General features: G+C 55.3%; 4 protein-coding genes and 1 pseudogene across 8 annotated transcripts in view; 3 read left to right on the forward strand and 2 right to left on the reverse strand.

The window, feature by feature from the left end:
• ACD (ACD, shelterin complex subunit and telomerase recruitment factor) overlaps positions 1–364 on the reverse strand; it is a 4956-nt gene extending 4592 nt beyond the window's left edge. Inside the window, exon 1 of the mRNA XM_025045323.1 lies at positions 305–364. The gene's annotated coding sequence lies outside the window, so the exon portion shown is untranslated. The remainder of the gene's footprint in view (positions 1–304) is intronic.
• Positions 7–1811, forward strand: PARD6A (par-6 family cell polarity regulator alpha). 4 transcript variants are annotated; one of them, XM_006909768.2, is made up of 3 exons: positions 7–100; positions 482–704; positions 942–1811. In XM_006909768.2, the coding sequence occupies exons 1-3, from the start codon at positions 38–40 to the stop codon at positions 1679–1681; spliced, it is 1026 nt and encodes a 341-aa protein (XP_006909830.1). In that variant the 5' UTR covers positions 7–37; the 3' UTR covers positions 1682–1811. The 4 variants fall into 4 exon arrangements, with proteins under 4 accessions (XP_006909830.1, XP_015443212.1, XP_024901088.1 ...); XM_015587726.1 differs by having other exon boundaries at positions 945–1811; XM_025045320.1 differs by having other exon boundaries at positions 7–704; positions 942–1809.
• A 176-nt stretch (positions 1812–1987) lies between these two features.
• On the reverse strand, positions 1988–5752 carry ENKD1 (enkurin domain containing 1). 2 transcript variants are annotated; one of them, XM_006909769.3, is made up of 8 exons: positions 5364–5470; positions 5054–5153; positions 4764–4958; positions 4025–4197; positions 2945–3070; positions 2681–2844; positions 2452–2588; positions 2201–2361 (listed from the first exon to the last, which is right to left on the reverse strand). In XM_006909769.3, the coding sequence occupies exons 2-8, from the start codon at positions 5136–5138 to the stop codon at positions 2201–2203; spliced, it is 1041 nt and encodes a 346-aa protein (XP_006909831.1). In that variant the 5' UTR covers positions 5139–5153; positions 5364–5470. The 2 variants fall into 2 exon arrangements, with proteins under 2 accessions (XP_024901093.1, XP_006909831.1); XM_025045325.1 differs by lacking the exon at positions 5054–5153 and having other exon boundaries at positions 1988–2361; positions 5364–5752.
• Positions 5656–8802, forward strand: CUNH16orf86 (chromosome unknown C16orf86 homolog). Its single transcript, XM_006909770.3, has 4 exons — positions 5656–5766; positions 5985–6214; positions 6555–6787; positions 6891–8802. The coding sequence occupies exons 1-4, from the start codon at positions 5656–5658 to the stop codon at positions 7298–7300; spliced, it is 984 nt and encodes a 327-aa protein (XP_006909832.1). The 3' UTR covers positions 7301–8802.
• Positions 8803–8815: 13 nt separating this feature from the next.
• LOC112478247 lies at positions 8816–8931 on the forward strand (annotated as a pseudogene).
• The last annotated feature ends 377 nt before the right edge of the window (positions 8932–9308 follow it).

The following is a 9308-nucleotide window of genomic DNA, read 5'->3' on the forward strand; positions in this document are numbered from 1 at the left end:
CCGCCTGGGGACCGTCCCCGGCCCGCCAGGCCCCGCCATGGCCAGGCCACAGAGGACCCCGGCGCGCAGTCCCGACAGCATCGTGGAGGTGAAGAGCAAAGTAAGGGCCCCTTCGGTCCCTGCTCCAGCTTCAGCCCTAGGTGCTTCCAATTCCCTTCTCCCCTTCCTGGCTCCTTGGTCCCACCACCTTTTTTCTCTCTTCCATCCTCCACGTCTCATCCTCCGACTTTTCTTTTCGCTGTCCCCCACCCATCTTCCTCCCTTTCACTGCTGGCCTCTAGAGTCCCTCTCTGGCCTGACTTACCTGGAGGGCGGGGAGAAGACCTTGGACAGCGTCTCTTGTACTGGAGCTGAGGTCTGGACGCAAGATTGCAGCTGTTGCGACATCCCTCTTTCCCACCCCTGCCACCCTCGGACCTGTAGTGAGAGAGAACGCGGGCTCCGTCCTGATCCCTCCTCTCCCCTCACTCCTTGCCTCCAGTTTGACGCTGAGTTCCGACGCTTCGCACTGCCCCGTGCTTCGGTGAGCGGCTTCCAAGAGTTCTCGAGGTTACTGCGTGTGGTGCACCAGATCCCGGGCCTGGACGTGCTGCTTGGCTATACAGATGCTCACGGAGACCTACTGCCCCTTACCAACGACGACAGCCTGCACCGGGCCCTGGCCAGCGGGCCCCCGCCGCTGCGCCTGCTAGTGCAGAAGCGGGGTGAGGAAAATGGGCTGCAGTGGGCAGCCTCTGTGGGATAGGGTGACAGGGCAGGTCTACAGGGGTTAATTCATGCCCAGGGTGCTCAGGCTTCACTCTCTGCAGTCTCTGCCCTTGGCCTGACCTCCAAGTGGTAGAAGATAGCTACAGTGACCCCTTCTTCAGGCCTGGGCCTGATGGAAAAGGGCCCAAATGAGAGAACAGGGTCTCTGATCTCAGCACCCCCCTCTCCTGCAGCAGAAGCTGACTCCAGCGGCCTGGCCTTTGCCTCCAACTCTCTGCAGCGGCGCAAGAAAGGGCTCCTACTTAGGCCAGTGGCACCCCTGCGTACCCGGCCACCCCTGCTAATCAGCCTGCCCCAAGATTTCCGCCAGGTTTCTTCAGTCATAGATGTGGACCTACTGCCTGAGACCCACCGACGGGTGCGACTGCACAAGCATGGTTCCGACCGTCCCCTGGGTTTCTACATCCGAGATGGCATGAGCATGCGTGTAGCTCCCCAGGGCTTGGAACGGGTCCCAGGCATCTTCATCTCCCGCCTGGTACGAGGGGGCCTGGCTGAAAGTACAGGGCTGCTGGCAGTCAGTGATGAGATCCTCGAAGTCAATGGCATTGAGGTGGCTGGGAAGACCTTGGACCAAGTGACAGACATGATGGTCGCCAACAGCCACAACCTCATTGTCACTGTCAAGCCAGCCAATCAGCGCAATAATGTGGTGCGTGGGGCATCTGGGCGTCTAACAGGGCCTCCCCCTGCTGAGCCCGATAGCGATGATGACAGTAGTGATCTGGTCATTGAGAACTGCCAGCCTCCCTGTTCCAATGGCCTGTCTCAGAGGCCTCCATTCTGGGACCTGCACCCAGGCCACCTACTTCCCAGTGTCCGCAGCTCTCTGCCCTCCCTGGATGATCAGGAGCAGGCCAGCTCTGGATGGGGGAGTAGCATGCAAGGAGATGGTAGTGGCTTCAGCCTCTGACACACAACAAAACAGCCCCTTGCCACTCCAGGCTGCTGGGACATGGCAGAGACTTCCTCATTGGGGGTTTTAGCTTGCTCACAGGGCCATATCAATCTGGGGAACATTAAAGGTTTTCTACAAATGCAGTTATGGTCCTTCTGTGTGCCAGCCCCAGCCTCCTCCCTGATCTTACAATCTTGCCTTCTGTTCTGGACATGAGGCAGGAATGATAAGGGAAGCAGAGAGACCTTCCTCTAGTCAAGCAACAGGAAGACCACCAGGCTTGGCATTTCTAGGGTAAGAAAAGCTCTTATGGAAACAAACTCCACTGTGTACAAAAGGTTTAATTTTGACAAAGGGGTTAAGAGACTGGGATGGCCCTTCTGCAGCTGCCAGTGGCTAGGAAGAGTGCTCTGGGGATATTGCTCCCCTCACTGTTCCTGTCTTCAGACTCTCTATAATGGGGCCTGACCTTATCCTTTGCAACTATGCAGTGATCCTTAGGGAGGACACCCCTCACTACCCCTATAAAAGGGCTCAAGCATCCATCTTCACAAAGACCTTGGGGCGAGAGAAGATCTTGATGGCCTCCTCTACTTGCACCAGCTTCCGGTCCAGCTCAGCACGGTGGCCCCGGGCCCTCAGTGAGTCTGCCCCAGCAGGCAGCAGCACCAGTTCACGCAGCAGCTGGCTCTGGCCTACAGGGGGCCCAGGAACAGTTAGTGCTGGGCAGGGGTGCATGGTCCCTAGAGGGTTCCCCATCCAGCCCTGCTTGTCCACATACTCACTCTGGAGCAGATTGCTCAGTGTCTCCAGCCGCTGGTTCTCAGGCATGCGAGTGTGGCCAGGAGGCATGGCAGGATCTGGCTGGCTATGTTGGCGGGCCTCAGCCTCCCGCTGCCACAGATCCCTGCGCTCCAATAAGCTGTGGATGCACAGGCTCAGGGTTGATCATCCCAGGGCAGATATCAGCTCCCACCTGCCACAGGCACCCCTTACCCTGGGTTTTGGACCTACTAATGAGGCACGTGGCCCTTCTGTGTGGCATTGTAGTGCTCCTGAGCTTGCCGTTGCTGCTCCAGCACCTGTGCCAGGATCTGAAGTGAACGGGAATGCCGCCGGGGGGCCCTCTTGGCAGTGCGGGCATTGTGGCCAATGAAATCCACACCCAGGACTGGCCCCTGCAGAACATGACAAGCATGATAAAGAGATGGCACTATGTTGTGCCCTGAACCCCCAAGGATCCCTGACCCACCTCCCAGCCCCTACATATTCTCTCACCTTGGCATTGGGGCCTGGTTGGGTTAGCTGGGGACTGGAGACACGGGGTGGTGGGAGCCCAGGGCCACAGCGGGAGTGCGCCCGCAGGAAGTGGGCAGGCTCTGTCCCAGAGGTAGGGCCAGGCTCCTGAAGGGCAGGGCATAGAAGAGGAATCACTCAGGCTGAGGTCAAGATCTGAAGACCTAGACTCTATCTCTAGCCTTGTAGGCCTCCTGTCTCTTGAAGGAGCACTTCTCCTCATCAGCATTTAAACATGTGTCTCACGTCCTTAAGAAAACAACAAACCACCCCTCCTCCTCAGTCCTGGCTCTAGCTACCACTCTCCTTTTCTCTCCTTCCTAGTCAAGCTTCCTGGCTCTGTCCCCACCAAGGTAATTAACAGCTGGCATCCAAGCCCTTGAATGCAAGGTCACTTTCCAGGTCTCATTGTCCTCAGCCTGATCCTCAGTAACTCCTGGGTTTCATTCCTGAGATCCAGACCTCACTCTCCATCTGTTTCCTGGACATACTTCCACTCCCTGGGAGACCCATAAATGCTTCAGCTTCAACACATCCACATATGACCTTATTGTTTTTCCTTTCAATCCCGCTCCTCCTCCTGAGACCCAGCATAGAGAAATGATGCCACTATCTACCAAAGACAGAATCCCACCACCATATCCTTGCCCATGCTCTTCCCACTGCCTTTAGAAATGTTGAAAAAAAATGTTGAAAAGTGGGTTATGTTGCCCTTTATGATGTGAGTCCTGCTGACTTCTTAGCTTAACCTTGTGCTCTTCTGTCTTCATAGTAAACTGTATACAGCATCTCCACTGCTCATGCTCCCTGTGGTCTTAGCACTTCTATCTGTAAAAGTTTCATCTCTGTAGAATGTTGTCTTCCATTCTCTTCTTGCCTGATTCTTACTTGCTCCTCAGGATCACCCAGCCATCACTTCCGAGAATCCCCAGACCCACCCTGCAGCAGAAACAGCTATCTCCTGTTACCCTTAGTCCCCTGAGATCTTCCTTCTTCTCCATAACTCAGATTAGGGTATAACTGCCTCTTAGCCAACAAGATGGACAATACTTCTGCAGGTACCTGCAGCTGGGCCTTGACCCGGGACTCCACTTTGTCATACTTTGGCGAGTGCCACAGAGCCTTCAGGGGTCTGGACCGGCCCTGTTCCCGGCTGTGCTCCTGCTCGCGGAAGCGCCTCTGGATCTCCTTGATACGCCTCAGATTCTCCTTCTCATGATCTTTAGGGTCTTTCCCTGGGGAAAAGATGTTGCCAGGCTCTGCCCTACATACAGCCCATGAAATCCAATTCATACCAGTTCACACACAGGCCCAAAACCCTGACTCCTACAGAAGGATCTCCCTGACCTCTTCATCTAAGTTAGACCCTATACAGCTACTCCACCTCATCACCCTGTTTCCTTCCTGACATGGTAATTATCTTCTTCTATCCCTGTTAATTTGCTACATTTTTATTGTGAAGTATACCATTAGTTGTCTTGTACATAATATTCATCTCTTCACTTGCTTATTGTCTCCCACCTTGACTTGATGATGGCCCATGCTTGTCTTCAACCTTGTTTTCCTAGCATCTGTCTGGCCTGGCACCGACAGAGGTTTCATTGATGAATTCATAAAGCTGAGCTAGGGTTTCCTGGGGACTACTTGCAAAGAAGTAGTGCATTTTACCCTCCTATAGTTGTAGAAACGGACACTCGGAGAGGCATAGCCTGATCCCAGGTCAGGGCAAGAGGAGCAGCAGCTTTTGATCTCAGCTTTTGACCTCAGATTTGCCTTGCTGCTCCTTCTGCCCAGAACTTACTCTTGGGAGAGGCCCCTGGGCCTAAGGAGATACCCCCAAGTTGCATCAGCATGACCCCCATGCCGCGCCGGCCACGCTCCAAGATCTTTTCAGCTCCAGGACGGATGCGGGGACCACGAGGTGGTGTGGCGTCCAGGTCCGGGTCCGAGGTCAGCAGGTCTAGCTTCAGCGCATTTCCCTCAAGACGTCCTTGGGCTGAGGGGATGGACAGGGTGGAGTGCGGGGTTCAGTGGTGGAGCGGACCCGAGCCTCGCTCAGGCCTCACTCAGCCGCGGCACCCACCAACTCACCCGAGGCCGGCCGCCGGTAGTAGTCAGGGCAGAGCGTAGGGTCTGGGGGGATGGGCCCCGAGATGCGGGACGGGCCTTCGCACATGCCGCCGTCGTCGCCCTGCAACAGTGCACCGAAGTCTGCCGCGCTGAGCATCTCGGGTCCCGGACCTCCTTCCTCAGCCCCATGCCTCCTCCCTGAACCCGGACCTTGACCCCGGCGGTGCCCTCCATTCCGGGTCCCAAACCTGCACTAGGTACCTCCGCTCCTAGCCCACTTCCCTGTCCCGTTCACGGCCCCTCCCCGTCAACACCCAGGCAGGGGGCTCACCAGAGCAGTTTTTGGCCGCCTGCTGCCGCCACCTGACGAGTTTGCTGTTGCCAGGCAACAATGGTTTCCGCCTCTGAGGTCGGGGCCAATGCTCCCTGGCGCAAAGTCTTCTGGGGCTTGTAGTTTCAGCTGAGGGTGCGGCGAGCGGTCGCCAGTCGCCCTGTCCACTGCAACCCTCGCTTCCCGGCCAGTTTTCCCGGTCAGCGAAGGGTCCACCTGTCCAGTCCCTTGAGGCCCGTCTCACTCCTCCCCGCCCCAGCATCCTTTGAGAATGCGCTGACCCCGCGCAGCCATGGCCTCAGCAGGGGCTGAGAGGCGACCAGGGCCCCAAGAAGGGTCGGCCGAGGGGCCCGCACAGCTCGTGGAGGCGACCAGTGGCTGCTCTCAGAGCTCCGAGATGACCGTCAGGCCGTCTAGCCTTCAACCTCTTGGCCGCGGCGCTCTAGCAGGCCAAAGTGTGCGTCGACCCAGTAACTGCCAGGACAAGCTCCACAGGCGGGCAGGGGCATGGGCTGGTGCTCTTCATCCGCATTTGGTATTTAATGTCGGGTGTCTAATGACTGATACCTGTATCCTTTGCCCGGCTATGGTGACCAGTTGTTACCTATATGTCACCTCTAGTGTCCAGTGATGGCAAATCAGTGCCTGGTGCCAGCCCATGAGGCCTGTGGGATCCAGGGTGAAGACAAGTGTCCAGTAGGACTAGTCGCAGAGACAGAGCTCCAGGAGGAACGACTCAAGCTGGAGGAAGAAAGGCTCAAGCCAGAGGTGGAGGCAGTGGAGGAGAGAAGCTCCAGGCCTGTGGCCTCCATCGTGAGGTCCAGTCATGGTCCAAAGAGGAAGCCAGTCAAGTGAGGGGGCTTTCAGAGGGAAGGAGCTGCAGGGCTGGGGGTAGGGGAGGGCTCACACCCAAGATTCCTAAATCCAGCACTCCTGTAGGGTGCATTCTAATCCCTTGCCACCACCATCACTTCTCACTCCTTCTGTCCCTAAAGAGCCCTGGTAGGAAGCATCCAGAGTGAGTCTCAGGCCTTGTAAGGGACTGAGCTCACATGAGCTTTCAGTCCCTGACCAGCCTGGCGCCTCACTGACCAGGAAAGGGACAAGAATCTGGGCCCAAGGTGGTAGGCATGCAGGGATATTCCCTAGGCTCAGAACACAGGAGCCAAGGCTGGTGGCTCCTTCCTTAAGCCTCCTGTCCCACAGCCTCCCAGGACCTAGCCACCAAGCTCATCCTAGGGCTGAAGCTGAGCTGCAACAGGGGCTGCTGCTGCAGAAGGAGGACCTGGAGAGTAGTCAGAGTGAGCCCTCACCGTCTGCCAAACAGCACAAAAAAGCCAAGAAGCGCAAGAGTCTGGGGGCCCCAGTGATCCCAGCTGTGGTCAGCACAGTGTCTACACCCTCAGAGACCTTGGGGCTAGAGCGTGAGTGGTAGTCCCTGGACCATCCCTTTTTTTTCTGCCTGCTGGACCCCTGACATGGCACGGCTTGGCACTCTAGCTCCTACTCTGCCTTGGGTGTTTGCAGGAAAGGCCCAGCGCCTACGGCCCCTGTACCAGTATATCAACTATTGCAACCCTGAGCTGAACCAGGCAGGGGAGGAGAACAGGGAGGCTGAGGCCGAGGTGGAACCTGAGTGGGAGCTGACTCTGGTCCCTGAAGAGGCAGGTGTGGAGCAACTGTCGAATTTGTTGCCTGTGGCAGGTGAGCTGGGTTCAGGCCTCACTTTGCCCAGCCCCAATATGTTTGTGCCCTCCACCCATGCTATGGTTCCACAGGGAGAGGAGGCTGGAGAGGAGCCTAGGGGTTTGTCCAGCTTGGGGATCAGTGGGTGCCTCAAGGCTGAGGTGGATAAGTCAACTCAGGTAGACATTGACAAGATGTTAAGTGTCTGTGCTGCCCCACTGGTACCCCCACTCTCTCCTCAGTACAAGTGACTGTCACACCCCACCAGTGTCTCCCCTCCTCCCAAACCTGAACCAGAGCAGGAGTCTATGGGCTTAGGCCCTCAGGTGGAGGGAATTTGGCTCCAGTCCCCACTTAGGACCTTGGACTTGCTGAAAATAAACATTTTTCCTTTTCTCAGACTTTGACTCCCCAAATAAGTTGTCTGAAGAGGGAGAGGCTGGGAGGAAGAGTGGAGGATTCTCCAGTGCAGGGTTTAAAGCTGGTTATTTGGCTTGCCCAGAAACTTGACAAAAATATAAATTCCTGGGCATTACCTCAGATCTAACTGAATCAATCTGCAGGGGTGGAGCCTGGTTCCGTGCATTTAGAAGCTCCACAGATGAACCTGAAGTTCAGACAAGATAACAGTGGGGACAGAGAGGGAGGTGATGAGGAATTTGGGACAGAGAAAGGAACACTCTCAGGTCATGGGATGCAGGTGCTTGGCCTTGCTCCCTGTGTTTCAGGGAAGAGGTCTGCATTTGTCTAACTTCAAGGGGATCAACTTGAAGTCACTTGGGATCCCCACCTCTGAGGTGGCAGAGTTCATTTGCCTGCCCCATGGGCAACCTTGGGATGCTTTCCACTTATTGTTAGACCACAGCTGGACCAAAATTTGCTCCTAGAGTGGCCCCTGGTGACAGAGGCATTGGTGCCTTTTTCCTGGCAGGCAGGGGGTGGTGGTGGAGGTGGATGGTTTCCCTGGAGCCCTGTGGCCAAGCCACCAGATGAATGCTGCTTCTCACCCTCAGGGGTTTCTGGGAAGGGGTGGCCAGTGCTGGCCATTTTGGAAAACTTCATATCCTGCTGACTCCTGGATCTCTTGCATAACCCTCAGATACCTCAAACACAGAGAATTTCAAATTAAATGAATAATTTCTCCTCCCTCCAACCTGCTTTTCCTCTTGTATCTCATCTGCACAATTTTTCAAGCCAAAATCCTGGGTGTCACCCCAGACCCCACTCTGTTCTTTGCTTGTTGACTCCTGCAAGCTAAATGGGCATCAAAGCCGGTGACCCTGCTACACACAAACCCAAACCCCTGATGGTGTTGCTGCCCCTCTAACCCCAGCACCTTATAACTTCTCAGTGGTTTCCTGTCATTCCCTGAGCAGTCACACCTTTTCTTACCTTCACTCTCTGCATGTGGGGCTTCCCCTGCCTAAAATGCCTTTTTCCCTTCACTCCTTCACCTGGCTAGTGTACACAAACCCTGGAAAACTCGGGTGGTACCTTGCTTCCTGCGGAGCCAGACGACACTGGGTTGCCCTGCGTTGTAGCATCCACATACTACTGTCCTTGTGGGTCATAACTGTCTTCAGGACTAGACTGTGAACTCCCCAAGGGCCTGTGTCATTGCATCATATCCACCTAGCAGAGGACCCCAATAAAAGATATCAAGATAAGATCAGGTGGAGGATGTGGTTCCATAGTGTAGTGGTTAGCATGTCTGCTTTACACGCAGAAAGTCCTGGGTTCGCACCCCAGTGGAGCCACAGTCCATGGTCTACGGCCATGCCACCCTGAACAAGCCCGTTGTCTGATCTTGGAAGCTAAGCAGGGTCAGGCCTGGCTAATACTTGGATGGGAGACCACGTAGGAAGACCAGGTGCTGTAGGCATAAATAATAATAATAATAATAAAATAATAATAAAAGGACATCGGGTGGGCAGCCAAAGAAGCTATATGACAGGTAAGGATCTGAAAAACTGTGGCCATCCAAAGTCCAGAGCCCCAGAGACATATGTGGGACCCTTGGAATATTTGCCTGACAAGGTCACTGGAAGGGAGAAAATGGGCATCACCCCAGGCTGCTCCCTTCATTAGGTGTTGCTTGGATGCTCACTGGCCCCATGACAAGGGCACAGGGCAAGCCTGGGGGTCAGGGCATTTATTCTTTCTGCCCACACTTTTACCTGGTAATTTGACCACTTCAGGAAATGCTATTCACAGGGATCATGCAGACTGAATATTGTCCATAAGGATTAGCATGGATTC

This window comes from Pteropus alecto, unplaced genomic scaffold, assembly GCF_000325575.1.
Source record: "Pteropus alecto unplaced genomic scaffold, ASM32557v1 scaffold42, whole genome shotgun sequence".
In the NCBI taxonomy this organism is placed as follows: domain Eukaryota; kingdom Metazoa; phylum Chordata; class Mammalia; order Chiroptera; family Pteropodidae; genus Pteropus; species Pteropus alecto.

Bases quoted from the DNA above. Each gene is read 5' to 3' on its own strand.
- CUNH16orf86 (XM_006909770.3), top strand. From the start codon at position 5,656: ATGGCCTCAGCAGGGGCTGAGAGGCGACCAGGGCCCCAAGAAGGGTCG. The intron at 5,767-5,984 runs GTCAGGCCGTCT...TGTCACCTCTAG, and splicing joins CTCAGAGCTCCGAGATGACC to TGTCCAGTGATGGCAAATCA. The intron at 6,215-6,554 runs GTGAGGGGGCTT...TCCTTCCTTAAG, and splicing joins CCAAAGAGGAAGCCAGTCAA to CCTCCTGTCCCACAGCCTCC.
- ENKD1 (XM_025045325.1), bottom strand. From the start codon at position 5,625: ATGCTGGGGCGGGGAGGAGTGAGACGGGCCTCAAGGGACTGGACAGGT. The intron at 3,071-4,024 runs GTACCTGCAGAA...CCTGCCCTTCAG, and splicing joins GGGTCAAGGCCCAGCTGCAG to GAGCCTGGCCCTACCTCTGG. The intron at 2,845-2,944 runs GTGAGAGAATAT...CATGTTCTGCAG, and splicing joins AACCAGGCCCCAATGCCAAG to GGGCCAGTCCTGGGTGTGGA.
- PARD6A (XM_025045320.1), top strand. From the start codon at position 38: ATGGCCAGGCCACAGAGGACCCCGGCGCGCAGTCCCGACAGCATCGTG. The intron at 705-941 runs GTGAGGAAAATG...CCTCTCCTGCAG, and splicing joins CCTGCTAGTGCAGAAGCGGG to CAGAAGCTGACTCCAGCGGC.